Raw genomic sequence first — 15,733 nt, 5'->3', positions numbered from 1 at the left:
AAAGCAAAATGTTGCTGATTGCTTCTTTCAATTTCAGTAGGAATGACAAGGCAATATTGGGGCCTATCATGTGAAAAAAGCAATTGTCATCAGGTCTGATTGTAGCATAACTCTAATTATTCTAACAGTGCTGAGAACAGAGTCTCTGATCTGACAAAAAGCTACTACCATAGAATCTTTTTTAGCTTGATCTTTTCACCAAAGGTAGAGGTAGTAGGATTTAAGCTCAGCAAAAAACGCAAATCTTAAGAATTTCATGCCACAAGAGGATGAAACCTCAAAAGCACTAATGCGAATAGTGTGAGTATAAAATCACATGACAGCTTGTTCTTCCATAATTCCCATTCTTTACTGTCCTTTCCCATTTCCTTCAAAGCAGTTGCCTCTGTAGTCCCAAAGACCCGACCCCGGTGGGATCCCCCAGCAGAGTGAGAGAGCTCTGCTCAAATGCAGCACCCTGCTGGAGCTGGGGCTGCTGCTGCTGCCACCAAACCATGGGGGAACAAAGCAGAAACCCCTCCAACAATTCTCCTGCCCTGGACTCCTTTTGCAGATGAGTTTCCAGCTCAGCGAGTGCAAAGTTCCTTTATGCAGTGTGCAGAGCAGACAGAGCTGGGTGTCCCCACACAGGAGCCCCCTGCAGCAGATTGCAGCCCAGATTGTGTCTGTGCCACCATCCCACCCCCAAATACAATAACCCAACTCTTGGTGCTGGGCCCTGCATGTCTCATTGATTGTTTTGGTCACTGGGCTGGACTCCTTCTGAAGTTATCTCATTGTTGGAATTGGTTCCTTGCTCCATCTTCATTCTGCTCCTGGCTCGCCAATTTCAGATTGCTCAGTGTTTGTGACACCATTTTTATAAAAATTTTACACTCATCAGCTCATGTGCCCTGGGTCTCCAACTTGCTCATCTCCCAGTGCAAAGCAAAAGTCATCAATCCCAGCAATTCTCAATATTGAGAAGTGTTTGAATGTGTAATCTATAAACAGGCCCTTCATGTTGTCTTTTAATCTTCCCTCCATGATTACCTTCAAAATACCTCCTGATTCACAGCATCTGAAATTTGGGGAATATTTACACTTTGTAACACAAACATTTTTTTGAAAATATTTTTTTATATCTGCAGTTTTTAATTTCTCAGATGATTAGAGTGAAATTACAGCTCGGTAAGTAACCAGCAAGTAAGAGAACACTGATGGACAATACAACCAGTTACAAAAAAAATTCCTCTATTTTATTTTTATTAGGATAATAAAATTGCAGCTCCTGGAAGACCATATATTTCTCCAGATTACCATTCCTGCAAAAAAAATTTTCTATTTATTAATCATAACTTTTTAAAAACAAAACACCCTCTCTACTTATTTCTGCAAAATCAAATACAGCAGCTGGGCAAGCAAATATCTGTATTCTCTAGTGAACTGACTGAACAGTGAAACAGAAATGAAAAATAGATGCCATATACCTGGACCAAAACCTGAACAAATCACAGACTGCCTGTAGAAATTTTTTGCTGCTTCCAGGGGTTGTGAGGGGGTTTTTTTTGTAGTGTTTTTGTTTTTGGTAGGGGGTTCTTTTCTGTGGTTTTTTGGGGTTTTTAAATATTTGTTTCATTTTAATTAATGAAGTAAACCAATATCTGCTCTTAAACCTTTCTTTTTTTTCTTTAATGGCCACAGAACGTAATTACCTGACACCCAAAACAAATCATCGCAATGTTACTTTCCTGTAGGCTTCTATTTCCATTCTAAATAGAAAATACTACATTTTAAAATAATTACTGATGTGGGAGAAAGAATTCAGTGCAGGTAGGGAAAAATATTTGGTGTTACACACACCTTGACGTAATATTTACAGTGATGAGAACTGGTCGAGGTTAGATGGTAAATGGAAAAAATTGAGACTTCAAGTAGCAAATACCTGGTCTAAGGGTTGTGCCATTCAGAGAGCAGCACAGCCAAGCCAAGACACAAATCTTACAGGAGGAGAGGCTGCAAGTGGGTGGGAATGCCCTGGGAACTGCTCCCTTGCCAGCCCCCAGCCCTGCGAGGGAGGATGGAGCACTCAGTGAGCAGAGGCAGCTCCTTCCCCTGGGCTGGGCTCACAGAACCAGGGGCTGTGGAGGTGGAAAGGCTGTTTCCAGTTAGATTTCTTTCATGCCTACAAACAAACAAATTAGTGAGTGCAGCCCTATCAAAAAGCTTATTTCAAAAGCATTCCTTGTCAGAAATGATAGAAGGTATTAATCAAAAAAGTTCATCCTTTCATTTTTACCACTGAAAATCTCAGGAAACAATTATGAGCATAATTCATTTTACAACTAGAAAACAAGTAGAACAAAAAGACTTACAAAAAGGATGGGATGTTAATCCCATATAAAATCCACAACATTTTGTACTTGCACTCCTGCTTATATTGCATGCAGATGTTTTTACTTGCAAAGGTCATAGGGAAATTGAAGAAATAATTCCTGAAATAAGAAGAGCACGAAGAGTTACACCTGAAATTGGAACCTGTAATAGATGGTAGAATATTGACCTCCTTTTGTGCAGTCTCAGAGCTGGGAAGAAATGCACACATCTCTGGTGTGCATCCGCTTTTCCTTTTGTAGCAAAGAGCAGCCCCCTCAACAATAAACATTCTGAGCACTCCTCATGATCAAGTTTTGGGGAGTTTTTCCCCCTTGTGCTCTTGGGACACTGCCAGGTCAGTGCCTTCAGCCATTCCAGTCAGAAAAGAAGACACAAATCACCCTAGGAATGGCACAGGCCCAATCTTTCACCACACCAAAACACCTTTACCCAGAGCTGCCTCCCCTGGGCTCTGAGCATCAGCAGCTGCACTGACGGCACCACAGGCACTCCTGCTAGCCCGGGCTCAGCTCAGCTGCCCCAGAAAGCCAAATTTACCTGAGTCTGTTCTTCTCTCTGCATGGGGGGGCTTTGAAATCGCTGCTCCCAGCCCCGTGGGAGAAGGGAAATGGTCACATTCCACAGGCAGCCGGGGCTCCTGGAGCTTCAGCCTGGACTGACACTTACAGGTCATGCAGAACCTCACAGGATGTGCAGCACAGGTGTTGTACTTCAGAGTTACCACTGCAGCTCACATTTCTGTGCAGGAAAGTGTTAGGAAAATTAATTCTCAAACACCAGAGGTTTATATCCAAAAAGGAGACAGAGGATTCCTTTTACTTTATTTCAAATAAAGGGAGAGGCCACAGGGCATTCCGCTGGTATCTCTCAAATTTTTAGAGGATGAAGCCTCCTTTTTATTCTAATTACCCAATTGCAATTCCCTTCTCTCTTTCCCCGATCCTGAGGAACTTGAGAGGTACAGACTTGAATATGCCTGATACCAAAGATTTTCCTTTAATGTATAACCCTCCCTTTTAATCTTTAATTGATATGGAATTTAGGTTTTTTTCTTCCCCATTGTTTCTTTTGGCTTTCAATGTCTAATTTCATTATTCAGCAAACCCAAAATTTATTTGTAAGAGCAAATATCTTTTACCATCCATCAATCAGTGGAATCCTTCCTATTTTTTCTTTATCTCCCAGTGCTGCTTTTATCTACCAGTAGACCCACAGCTCCTTTGTAAAGAAAAAGCTGCTATTCCTCTCAGAATGACATGGTACAAAGCACAGGAGGAAATACCAGGAAACTGCAAAAGAACTGGAACTAATTTACAGCATTTCCCTGAAACTGAATCATGTCTGGTTTTCCTCTTCACCCTACAGGTTTGTTTCTTGACAATGGTAAAGCAAAAAGTCCTCTAACTGGTGGCTGGGGCAAAAGTGAAGAGGAAATTCCTTGTTTCTGGATGTAAAACTCCAGGGCCCTGCTCTGCCCTTCCAGGAGATATCCCAGCCTTTCCTCTGCCTTCTCCCTTCTGTTCCCAGGGCCTCTTGCACACAGAGCAGCACGAGTTGATGAGCTCCTAACCCCAAAGCTCCCCATTCCCACTGCGAGGTGCTGTCCCATCCTGTGTCACCCTGCATTTCCCCACTCCCAGGGGCGGATTAGTCCTTAAATCACCGTCCCTGCCCCAGTGCAGGGAGCAGGAAAACGCCTGCTTGTCACGGCCTGACCAGCCAACCAACCTAAAGAATTTTGCTGTCGTGGGAAAGATGAGGGCTCCTGCCGGGAACCGTCCCCTCTGTCACTCCCTCCCGCTGCATTTATGCAGGAACGGGATCACGCAGCTCCAGCCCAGCTCTCCTCCTTAAAGCCCCCAAATCCAGCTTCTGGGATTGAATCACAAAGGAGGAACCGAACCGAGCCCTAATTCGAACACGACTCGGCGTTTCATGGCGCGGGCAGGCGGTCACTGAGGGAGCCGCAGCGAGCGCCCCGTTCCCGGCCCGCACGGAATCCTTCCCTCGGGCACGGCCGGGGATGCTCAGGCCGGGATGCGGCACCGGCGGGGCTGGGGCTGCCCTGCCCGAGCATCTGTCCCGGCAGAGCTGGAAATGCTCCCATCGACATCTTCCGCCCCATTCTGCTGCTCCCAAACAAGCTGTGCTCAAAGTCCGTCTGCGCCGATCCAAGGGGCTGCCGGTGCTCGCTGCTGGGAAATACATTGATTCTCAAAGCGCTCCTGCTCGCATATCCCGCGCCTGGTAAACCACATCTAGGAAGCATTTTCACAAGAGTGTCTGGCTGTACAATATACATTCGAGGTCCTGAACCCTTCATAATTTAGACCTCGTGTAGACTTATATTAAATTTCTGGCTTTATTCCCCATGCATGTAACTCGAAACTACAACTACAAAATAACCGAGCACATTCTTCAGCAGTAGAAAATGAGAGGAATTAATACAATAATAATTATTAATAATATATCTTCTTGACCACTACCACTGTACCCTTAATATCAGAGCATTCTTTTGTAAGAGAAAGAAAGCCATAAAATTGCTCTGTAGAAACTTCTAGCGTCTACAAACTAGGATTTTATTCTAGTGTTCACACAACATCGAGATGATGCACACACGGTTTTTCTGAGCAGTCTTTCCCGTTGTTCCCTTCAATTCAATATGCAGAGCAGTCTCATTATGAGGAACTAGGTGGCACAGAGGGGAGTGAGGAATTCCTTCCCCTGTGGGAGGGTGAATTCATCACCCACTCGCTTTGAGGAAAGTGAAATTCAGCGAGCCCACACACACACACACACACACCAGGTCACGGGTGCCAAGCCGCATCTCTTTCCCGGTACCGAGGACAGCGATGGCAAAGACGCGGCCGCGTTCCGAGCCGCTGCCGTCGCTGCGGTGCCGCAGCTGCAGCACAGACAGAGGCGCTGGGGCCGAGCGGCCGCTACTGCTGCAGCCCAGAGCCGGCGCGGGAGGCACGGGGAAAGCGAGCCGGGAGCAGCCGCAACAAAGCCAGGAGAAGATCGGAACCCAGCAGGGATTTGACTTTAAAGCAACACCGTGACCTGCCGTAAGAGCAGCAGCTTTTCCAAGAACGACTCTCTCCCAAAACCGAGCGCCGGCTCGGAACTCCCCGTACCACAGGGAGAAGGGCGTGGATCCAGTGATCAGTGCCAGAATAACGAAATTTAAGCGATCGCGCTCTTTCCAGTCTAACGCAGTGACCACTAAATCACATCAGAGCTCCTTGGGAGCACCGGCAATTCCTCCCTGCCTGAAACCTTTCCCTGGTGTTCCACAATTCTGCCCAGGAAAACCGCTGGGACTCACACAGGAGTGTTAAAAGGCAGCAAAAGTGGATCAGTCACGGGCCCGAGGCTGTGAACACCCGTCCTGTTGTGAAACCATTTGTTTAAACCTCTGCCATGACTGCCTACGCCTAATCATTTTTTTGGTTTTTTTTTTTCCTTGCGAGTTTTGCTTCCATTCCCCCTCCACTTCCTCTGAAACCCGAAGGTGCAACAAGAGATCAGCTCCTTTTAGCGCTCGCAGAGAAAACAATCCAGCCTAAGACTTTAATGTTCTCCTGTAATAGGTACTGAACAGAGCACGTACAGCAAACCCGGAGCTGGCTAGTCAGGACACAGGATATTTAGGCCATTATAAAACTCATACCTCCCCCTGTAAAAACATTGAAAACTTTAAGATATTAATAAATCAACAAATTCTAAAAAAGGATAAACGACGAAAATCCGCCTCGATGAGAGAAATACAGTCTCTTTAAGAAAAAATGAAACCAGCTTTAAGACAACCTTCGCACAGGAACAGTGAAACTGAAAGGTTTAAAAGCAAAATAAAAGACTTGAAGAAAAGACAAGTTACGTGTTCCGCTCTACTACGGAATAACGAAAATTGAGCGAATCAGCCTTTTATGAGGAATGTGGGTGGCTCTGAAAAGAGCCTTTGTTTGGTGATGAGCCTCACCAAGCATTTACTTGGCTTTCACCTTGTGGCTGTCAGTCTTCTTGGGCAGCAGCACGGCCTGGATGTTGGGCAGCACGCCGCCCTGCGCGATCGTCACCTTGCCCAGCAGCTTGTTGAGCTCTTCGTCGTTGCGGATGGCGAGCTGCAGGTGACGGGGGATGATGCGCGTCTTCTTGTTGTCGCGGGCCGCGTTGCCCGCCAGCTCCAGGATCTCGGCCGTCAGGTACTCCAGCACGGCCGCCAGGTACACCGGCGCGCCCGCGCCCACGCGCTCCGCGTAGTTGCCCTTGCGCAGCAGCCGGTGCACGCGGCCCACGGGGAACTGCAGCCCGGCCCGCGACGAGCGCGACTTGGCCTTGGCCCGCGCCTTGCCGCCCTGCTTCCCGCGACCCGACATCTTCCCGGCAGCAACTCCGCAGCGGTGACAGCGACACAACTGGGAGAGCTGGAAGAACTTCGAGCCCGCCTCACCGCCTGCCTTATATACAATCCGGGCGGATCGACAGCGCCTCCTGCGATTGGCTGCGAGAGAGGAGTTGCTTCCGCAGCCAATGGAAGAGCGAATCCAAATCTGGCCAATGGCGAATCTCAGCGCAGGGCTCCGAGCTGACAGACAGCCAATGCCGAAGCGGCGGTGTCGGCGGAGCTGCTATAAAGGCGGCTGCCGAGGGGGTACCGTTGCTGCTGAGCGCCGTCGGTGTGTGAGTTGCTGTTGTGAGGAGCTGCGGCTGCTGCTGCCGAAATGCCCGAGCCGGCCAAGTCCGCCCCCGCGCCCAAGAAGGGCTCCAAGAAGGCGGTGACCAAGACGCAGAAGAAGGGCGACAAGAAGCGCAAGAAGAGCCGCAAGGAGAGCTACTCCATCTACGTGTACAAGGTGCTGAAGCAGGTGCACCCCGACACGGGCATCTCGTCCAAGGCCATGGGCATCATGAACTCCTTCGTCAACGACATCTTCGAGCGCATCGCGGGCGAGGCCTCGCGCCTGGCGCACTACAACAAGCGCTCCACCATCACCTCGCGGGAGATCCAGACGGCCGTGCGCCTGCTGCTGCCCGGCGAGCTGGCCAAGCACGCCGTGTCCGAGGGCACCAAGGCCGTCACCAAGTACACCAGCTCCAAGTGAATGCTTGGCTAAAATCTGCTTTACCCAAAGGCTCTTTTAAGAGCCACCCACATTCTCAGTAAAAGAGCTGGTCTTGTGAGTTCCTGCCCTTATAGTTTTACCCATCGTAGAGGGAGATACGTAATTACGGTGTTAAAAGTATCGTAGTTTTAAAGTAAAGCAGGATTTACACTGAATTCTTGACACTATATCCTGCTTCTCTCCGGAGCTTGTTTTTTGCCCTTATTAGGTGCTAGAGTAGCGCCTAAAAAATTTAACTTTCACGGTCTCAACTGCCCATAAAAATCATTACGCCTTTAAGGCATTCTAAGGGAGAGCGGAGAAAAATTGATGCCTGTTCTTTCACTGCCTAAATCGGGCGCACTACAAGCACAGGCATTTCCTGACGACCCTGTCCTCTTTTTTTCTAGTTGTTTCTAAACAAATGGATACCCGCTCTTCTTCACTCTCCCGAAAATGTGTTTTCGCGAATTACCGGGGGAAGAAAAGTGAGACGATGCTCTGCCTTATCACTCCCAAACTGCACAGTCCTGCCTTGGCACTACCACCTAGCACAGCCTCCCCAGAGTTTTTTTCCCCCGGCTTTCATTTGCCCCTCTCTCCGTGCCGTGTCCTCGCGCCCCGCACTCTCCGCCGCCGAGCGCGGACGGGGCTGCAGCTCGCGGGCAGAGCCGGGGCCGCGCCGCTGCCTCGCTCGGTCCGACCTGAGTGAGGACTACGCGGAGTCTCCCGGCGGGCGGGCCCGGCCGCCTCCCGCCCCTCCCGCCCACCGCTGATTGGTGCCGCTCGCGGCCCCAGCGCGCGCTGCCCCGGGGCGCGCTCCCCGCACGGGACGCGGCGCTTTCAGCGGGCCGGGGCAGCGGCCGGGCCGGGAGAGCTCGGCGGGGCAGGGCAAGGCGGCGGTCGCCTCCATCATTGGCCTTGCTGCCGCGGCTGCGAACCGAAGGGCGCTACTGAGCGGGGAGAAACCGAGAGCGCTCGGGGAATGGAGGCGGCTGCCGGCGGCAGCTTCAGCCAGGAGTCCCGGAATGAACGCTATCGGAGCGGATTTGGACGAAGGAGGGCAAGCCCGAGGCTCGGGCGGCGAACCCGCCCTGTTCCGTTCTGCCGCAGTGCCGCTGCCGCCTCCCCCGCTGCGCTCCGCAAGCCGATGCACGGAGGGGGAGGGGCGGGGCCAGGACGCGTTTCCCGCCCCGGAGGCGGGGCCTTTTCCCGGGCTCGCGAAAAAGCGCCCTATGGCAGCCGGCCGCTGCCGCGCGAGCGGCCAATGGGTGCGGGCAGCGGGGGTATAAATAGCGGCATCTGTGAGCTGAGGGCGCATTGAGTGTTACGAGCGGAGAAGCGGGTGGTCATGGCGCGCACGAAGCAGACGGCGCGGAAGTCGACGGGCGGCAAGGCGCCCCGCAAGCAGCTGGCCACCAAGGCTGCCCGCAAGAGCGCGCCGGCCACGGGCGGCGTCAAGAAGCCGCACCGCTACCGGCCCGGCACGGTGGCGCTGCGCGAGATCCGGCGCTACCAGAAGTCCACGGAGCTGCTGATCCGCAAGCTGCCCTTCCAGCGCCTGGTGCGCGAGATCGCGCAGGACTTCAAGACCGACCTGCGCTTCCAGAGCTCGGCCGTCATGGCGCTGCAGGAGGCCAGCGAGGCCTACCTGGTGGGGCTCTTCGAGGACACCAACCTGTGCGCCATCCACGCCAAGCGCGTCACCATCATGCCCAAGGACATCCAGCTGGCCCGCCGCATCCGCGGAGAGCGCGCCTGAGCTCCCTGCTGTAATCCACGCAGACCCAAAGGCTCTTTTAAGAGCCACTACATAGTCAATTAAAAGAGTTGTTGCACTCTCTTAAACACGGGTTTAGTACTTGGGGGAGGAGGGAACCTTCATGGTTTTGGGGATGACTATAGCAAGAACGCTGAGGTTTTAAAACAGCTGCTCCATGTTTTGCAGACCAGGCTGTTAATGTTTGCTTACTGTTACATTAGGGTCCAGTAGTAAAATTTTCACTGAGTCCGAGAAATTTTAATTATTCTAGAGCCAGGATTTTTTAAGCATTGTTTTTAGCACGGGATAACTGCAGTCACAATCGTTTATTTAATCGCCCCTCCTCCCTTAAGCTCATGTCGTCAGGTGCACTCGCAGGAATGTAGACTATTCTACTTTAGACTCTGCTTACCCCACTTAAACTAACCACACTTTCACATATTCTTTCTTGTCCGCTGTTTGTAAAACATGTGTTACTCAGCAAAGACTCGGGAAGGAGTTGTAAATGAACTTGAGAGCCGTATGGCATTTTGTGAAAGAATTTTTTAATATGCAGGAGCTAAGTAAAATGAGACTCAGAAAAACATAAAAGAAGTCGGGATTATAAAAATCTAAGTTTACCATGAAAAAGCAAAGAAATTAAGAAACGGCTCGTTTCAAAGCAGTGCTGCAGCCCTTTTATTGTCCATGTAGTGACTTAAACTTAGGGCCTTTGGGTCTATGGCAGCTGCCGCCCTTCTCTGTCGGGCAGAGACTGAGGCTTTAAAGAGCTGCCAATTATTTAATTTGAAGAATTTTCTCTCCTTCATTTTGTACCCATTATTTAACTTTTCCATCCAGTAAGATCTGGTTTTTAAAGTTCTACATCTTTCAAGTCCCATTTGAATGTTGTCCGTCGGGACCAGTTTTTCATCAGTATTTGTGGTTTTTCCTACATATCTGATACTGAGGTCTTACACAGAAGCCGTAAAAGAAAAAAATGAAAGAAAATTCAGAAACACCCGTGAGGGGGCAGCAGGGACTAACTAACAAAACACTTTAAATGAGTGCTATTTCTGAAGCTGTTAAGAAGCTATTATTTGGATATTTAGAATAATAAACCTAATTATTAAGTAAGTGGTTAGTATTTATGGCATATGTTTAAACAAATTATATATTTCAGATCAGGAAGACTAATGAAGTTTAGAGCTAAAAATATTATTTCCCTATAAATTAATAAATTCTTGAAGATACCTATGAAGTATATAGGTATGGGACTTCTTTGTGGTATGGATATGAGAGGGGAGAGACCATGGCTGAAATTCGGGGTGGGGAGGAAACATTTTAACGTTTACCATTCGCACTTCTGAGGACTTTTTGTAAAAGCACACAGGTAGTGCAGTGGAACAGGGAAGCTCCCTTTAAACCACAAATTAAATGAAACAACTAGTGCATAACAGGTAAAATGAAGGCTTTTCAGTACATAGCTGGGCTCACTAGGGAAAAAAGATGCAAGCCAAAAAAAACACAAATAAGAGTCTAAATATAATTTGCTTGTATTCCCGGACTATAAAGTTGTCTTCGATGTTCAGGGTTAAACGCTAATTACTAAGGAATTTAGAGTAAAGGCTATAAAAAAAGATGCAGGCAAGAAATCAAAGCTCTTTTGTTGAAAAACTGGGTGGCTCTTAAAAGAGCCTTTGGGTAAAGCAGATTTTAGCCAAGCATTCACTTGGAGCTGGTGTACTTGGTGACGGCCTTGGTGCCCTCGGACACGGCGTGCTTGGCCAGCTCGCCGGGCAGCAGCAGGCGCACGGCCGTCTGGATCTCCCGCGAGGTGATGGTGGAGCGCTTGTTGTAGTGCGCCAGGCGCGAGGCCTCGCCCGCGATGCGCTCGAAGATGTCGTTGACGAAGGAGTTCATGATGCCCATGGCCTTGGACGAGATGCCCGTGTCGGGGTGCACCTGCTTCAGCACCTTGTACACGTAGATGGAGTAGCTCTCCTTGCGGCTCTTCTTGCGCTTCTTGTCGCCCTTCTTCTGCGTCTTGGTCACCGCCTTCTTGGAGCCCTTCTTGGGCGCGGGGGCGGACTTGGCCGGCTCGGGCATTTCGGCAGCAGCAGCCGCAGCTCCTCACAACAGCAACTCACTCAGCGACAGCGCTCAGCAGCAACGGTACCCCCTCGGCAGCCGCCTTTATAGCAGCTCCGCCGACACCGCCGCTTCGGCATTGGCTGTCTGTCAGCTCGGAGCCCTGCGCTGAGATTCGCCATTGGCCAGATTTGGATTCGCTCTTCCATTGGCTGCGGAAGCAACTCCTCTCTCGCAGCCAATCGCAGGAGGCGCTGTCGATCCGCCCGGGTTGTATATAAGGCAGGCGGTGAGGCGGGCTCGAAGTTCTTCCAGCTCTCCCAGTTGTGTCGCTGTCACCGCTGCGGAGTTGCTGCCGGGAAGATGTCGGGTCGCGGGAAGCAGGGCGGCAAGGCGCGGGCCAAGGCCAAGTCGCGCTCGTCGCGGGCCGGGCTGCAGTTCCCCGTGGGCCGCGTGCACCGGCTGCTGCGCAAGGGCAACTACGCGGAGCGCGTGGGCGCGGGCGCGCCGGTGTACCTGGCGGCCGTGCTGGAGTACCTGACGGCCGAGATCCTGGAGCTGGCGGGCAACGCGGCCCGCGACAACAAGAAGACGCGCATCATCCCCCGTCACCTGCAGCTCGCCATCCGCAACGACGAAGAGCTCAACAAGCTGCTGGGCAAGGTGACGATCGCGCAGGGCGGCGTGCTGCCCAACATCCAGGCCGTGCTGCTGCCCAAGAAGACTGACAGCCACAAGGTGAAAGCCAAGTAAATGCTCGGTGGGGCTCATCACCAAACAAAGGCTCTTTTCAGAGCCGCCCACATTCGTCTTAAAGGGCTGAGTCACTGCATTTTGGTTATTCAGTCGCAGAAGAGTGGAATATTTAACTTGCCTTTTCTTCAAGTCTCTTAATTGTGCTCTTCGTAGTTTCTGTTTCTCTGTGACTTTTAAGGGATTGTCTTAAAGGCGGTTTGTTTTTTCTCAAAGAACCCCTGTTTTTATCACCGACGTGAATTTCCGTCATTTATGCCTCTTTAGAATTTCTTGATTAGTTTATGTATTTACTTTTTCTGAGTTTTAACAGTGGGACGTATGGGTTTTTTAGTAGCGGAATTATCCCATATTCTGGCCAGCCCGCCTCGGTGTGTTGTGCTTTGTAAGGTACGTGTTAGCAGATATCAATAAAGTCTTAGCAGTCTGTGTTGTTTCCTCTGCGAGCGCTAAAAGGAGATGATCTCTGTTGCACCTTCGTGTTTTAGAGAAAGAGATGAAAGGAAAGCAAAACGCGCAGGAGAAAAAAACAGTAAAAGCCCAGAATATGTTAGGCAGTCGTGGCAGTGGCTTGAACAAATGGTTTCACAACAGGACGGGTGTTCACAGCCTCGGGCCCGTGACTGATCCACTTTTGCTGCCTTTTAACACTCCTGTGTGAGTCCCAGCGGTTTTCCTGGGCAGAATTGTGGAACACCAGGGAAAGGTTTCAGGCAGGGAGGAATTGCCGGTGCTCCCAAGGAGCTCTGATGTGATTTAGTGGTCACTGCGTTAGACTGGAAAGAGCGCGATCGCTTAAATTTCGTTATTCTGGCACTGATCACTGGATCCACGCCCTTCTCCCTGTGGTACGGGGAGTTCCGAGCCGGCGCTCGGTTTTGGGAGAGAGTCGTTCTTGGAAAAGCTGCTGCTCTTACGGCAGGTCACGGTGTTGCTTTAAAGTCAAATCCCTGCTGGGTTCCGATCTTCTCCTGGCTTTGTTGCGGCTGCTCCCGGCTCGCTTTCCCCGTGCCTCCCGCGCCGGCTCTGGGCTGCAGCAGTAGCGGCCGCTCGGCCCCAGCGCCTCTGTCTGTGCTGCAGCTGCGGCACCGCAGCGACGGCAGCGGCTCGGAACGCGGCCGCGTCTTTGCCATCGCTGTCCTCGGTACCGGGAAAGAGATGCGGCTTGGCACCCGTGACCTGGTGTGTGTGTGTGTGTGTGTGGGCTCGCTGAATTTCACTTTCCTCAAAGCGAGTGGGTGATGAATTCACCCTCCCACAGGGGAAGGAATTCCTCACTCCCCTCTGTGCCACCTAGTTCCTCATAATGAGACTGCTCTGCATATTGAATTGAAGGGAACAACGGGAAAGACTGCTCAGAAAAACCGTGTGTGCATCATCTCGATGTTGTGTGAACACTAGAATAAAATCCTAGTTTGTAGACGCTAGAAGTTTCTACAGAGCAATTTTATGGCTTTCTTTCTCTTACAAAAGAATGCTCTGATATTAAGGGTACAGTGGTAGTGGTCAAGAAGATATATTATTAATAATTATTATTGTATTAATTCCTCTCATTTTCTACTGCTGAAGAATGTGCTCGGTTATTTTGTAGTTGTAGTTTCGAGTTACATGCATGGGGAATAAAGCCAGAAATTTAATATAAGTCTACACGAGGTCTAAATTATGAAGGGTTCAGGACCTCGAATGTATATTGTACAGCCAGACACTCTTGTGAAAATGCTTCCTAGATGTGGTTTACCAGGCGCGGGATATGCGAGCAGGAGCGCTTTGAGAATCAATGTATTTCCCAGCAGCGAGCACCGGCAGCCCCTTGGATCGGCGCAGACGGACTTTGAGCACAGCTTGTTTGGGAGCAGCAGAATGGGGCGGAAGATGTCGATGGGAGCATTTCCAGCTCTGCCGGGACAGATGCTCGGGCAGGGCAGCCCCAGCCCCGCCGGTGCCGCATCCCGGCCTGAGCATCCCCGGCCGTGCCCGAGGGAAGGATTCCGTGCGGGCCGGGAACGGGGCGCTCGCTGCGGCTCCCTCAGTGACCGCCTGCCCGCGCCATGAAACGCCGAGTCGTGTTCGAATTAGGGCTCGGTTCGGTTCCTCCTTTGTGATTCAATCCCAGAAGCTGGATTTGGGGGCTTTAAGGAGGAGAGCTGGGCTGGAGCTGCGTGATCCCGTTCCTGCATAAATGCAGCGGGAGGGAGTGACAGAGGGGACGGTTCCCGGCAGGAGCCCTCATCTTTCCCACGACAGCAAAATTCTTTAGGTTGGTTGGCTGGTCAGGCCGTGACAAGCAGGCGTTTTCCTGCTCCCTGCACTGGGGCAGGGACGGTGATTTAAGGACTAATCCGCCCCTGGGAGTGGGGAAATGCAGGGTGACACAGGATGGGACAGCACCTCGCAGTGGGAATGGGGAGCTTTGGGGTTAGGAGCTCATCAACTCGTGCTGCTCTGTGTGCAAGAGGCCCTGGGAACAGAAGGGAGAAGGCAGAGGAAAGGCTGGGATATCTCCTGGAAGGGCAGAGCAGGGCCCTGGAGTTTTACATCCAGAAACAAGGAATTTCCTCTTCACTTTTGCCCCAGCCACCAGTTAGAGGACTTTTTGCTTTACCATTGTCAAGAAACAAACCTGTAGGGTGAAGAGGAAAACCAGACATGATTCAGTTTCAGGGAAATGCTGTAAATTAGTTCCAGTTCTTTTGCAGTTTCCTGGTATTTCCTCCTGTGCTTTGTACCATGTCATTCTGAGAGGAATAGCAGCTTTTTCTTTACAAAGGAGCTGTGGGTCTACTGGTAGATAAAAGCAGCACTGGGAGATAAAGAAAAAATAGGAAGGATTCCACTGATTGATGGATGGTAAAAGATATTTGCTCTTACAAATAAATTTTGGGTTTGCTGAATAATGAAATTAGACATTGAAAGCCAAAAGAAACAATGGGGAAGAAAAAAACCTAAATTCCATATCAATTAAAGATTAAAAGGGAGGGTTATACATTAAAGGAAAATCTTTGGTATCAGGCATATTCAAGTCTGTACCTCTCAAGTTCCTCAGGATCGGGGAAAGAGAGAAGGGAATTGCAATTGGGTAATTAGAATAAAAAGGAGGCTTCATCCTCTAAAAATTTGAGAGATACCAGCGGAATGCCCTGTGGCCTCTCCCTTTATTTGAAATAAAGTAAAAGGAATCCTCTGTCTCCTTTTTGGATATAAACCTCTGGTGTTTGAGAATTAATTTTCCTAACACTTTCCTGCACAGAAATGTGAGCTGCAGTGGTAACTCTGAAGTACAACACCTGTGCTGCACATCCTGTGAGGTTCTGCATGACCTGTAAGTGTCAGTGCAGGCTGAAGCTCCAGGAGCCAGGAGTCCCTTCTCCCACGGGGCTGGGAGCAGCGATTTCAAAGCCCCCCCATGCAGAGAGAAGAACAGACTCAGGTAAATTTGGCTTTCTGGGGCAGCTGAGCTGAGCCCGGGCTAGCAGAAGTGCCTGTGGTGCCGTCAGTGCAGCTGCTGATGCTCAGAGCCCAGGGGAGGCAGCTCTGGGTAAAGGTGCTTTGGTGTGGTGAAAGATTGGGCCTGTGCCATTCCTAGGGTGATTTGTGTCTTCTTTTCTGACTGGAATGACTGAACTCACAAACCTGGCAGTGTCCCAGGAGCACAAGGGGGAAAAAAACC

General features: G+C 50.4%; 5 protein-coding genes across 5 annotated transcripts; 3 read left to right on the top strand and 2 right to left on the bottom strand.

Annotated features, from left to right (window-relative positions):
- Positions 1-5,930: 5,930 nt before the first annotated feature.
- On the bottom strand, positions 5,931-6,801 carry LOC141728813 (histone H2A-IV-like). Its single transcript, XM_074539510.1, has one exon. It carries the CDS (start codon positions 6,753-6,755, stop codon positions 6,366-6,368), a length of 390 nt encoding a protein of 129 aa, XP_074395611.1. The 5' UTR covers positions 6,756-6,801; the 3' UTR covers positions 5,931-6,365.
- A 234-nt stretch (positions 6,802-7,035) lies between these two features.
- Positions 7,036-7,533, top strand: LOC141728815 (histone H2B 1/2/3/4/6). Its single transcript, XM_074539512.1, has one exon. The coding sequence runs from the start codon at positions 7,101-7,103 to the stop codon at positions 7,479-7,481; it is 381 nt and encodes a 126-aa protein (XP_074395613.1). The 5' UTR covers positions 7,036-7,100; the 3' UTR covers positions 7,482-7,533.
- A 1,271-nt stretch (positions 7,534-8,804) lies between these two features.
- On the top strand, positions 8,805-9,292 carry LOC141728811 (histone H3). Its single transcript, XM_074539508.1, has one exon. It carries the CDS (start codon positions 8,833-8,835, stop codon positions 9,241-9,243), a length of 411 nt encoding a protein of 136 aa, XP_074395609.1. The 5' UTR covers positions 8,805-8,832; the 3' UTR covers positions 9,244-9,292.
- A 1,608-nt stretch (positions 9,293-10,900) lies between these two features.
- Positions 10,901-11,399, bottom strand: LOC141728810 (histone H2B 1/2/3/4/6). The gene has a single exon (XM_074539507.1). The coding sequence runs from the start codon at positions 11,329-11,331 to the stop codon at positions 10,951-10,953; it is 381 nt and encodes a 126-aa protein (XP_074395608.1). The 5' UTR covers positions 11,332-11,399; the 3' UTR covers positions 10,901-10,950.
- Positions 11,400-11,630: 231 nt separating this feature from the next.
- Positions 11,631-12,493, top strand: LOC141728808 (histone H2A-IV-like). The gene has a single exon (XM_074539505.1). The coding sequence runs from the start codon at positions 11,677-11,679 to the stop codon at positions 12,064-12,066; it is 390 nt and encodes a 129-aa protein (XP_074395606.1). The 5' UTR covers positions 11,631-11,676; the 3' UTR covers positions 12,067-12,493.
- Positions 12,494-15,733: the final 3,240 nt, after the last annotated feature.

This window comes from Zonotrichia albicollis, chromosome 4 (assembly GCF_047830755.1).
Source record: "Zonotrichia albicollis isolate bZonAlb1 chromosome 4, bZonAlb1.hap1, whole genome shotgun sequence".
NCBI classification, from domain to species: Eukaryota; Metazoa; Chordata; class Aves; order Passeriformes; family Passerellidae; genus Zonotrichia; species Zonotrichia albicollis.
Note: the sequence above shows the minus strand (reverse complement) of the source record. Positions and strands in the feature narration are given on the sequence as shown.

What these genes read in the sequence shown, in the direction of transcription:
- LOC141728811 (XM_074539508.1), top strand. Translation starts at nt 8,833, where the DNA reads ATGGCGCGCACGAAGCAGACGGCGCGGAAGTCGACGGGCGGCAAGGCG.
- LOC141728810 (XM_074539507.1), bottom strand. Translation starts at nt 11,331, where the DNA reads ATGCCCGAGCCGGCCAAGTCCGCCCCCGCGCCCAAGAAGGGCTCCAAG.
- LOC141728808 (XM_074539505.1), top strand. Translation starts at nt 11,677, where the DNA reads ATGTCGGGTCGCGGGAAGCAGGGCGGCAAGGCGCGGGCCAAGGCCAAG.
- LOC141728813 (XM_074539510.1), bottom strand. Translation starts at nt 6,755, where the DNA reads ATGTCGGGTCGCGGGAAGCAGGGCGGCAAGGCGCGGGCCAAGGCCAAG.
- LOC141728815 (XM_074539512.1), top strand. Translation starts at nt 7,101, where the DNA reads ATGCCCGAGCCGGCCAAGTCCGCCCCCGCGCCCAAGAAGGGCTCCAAG.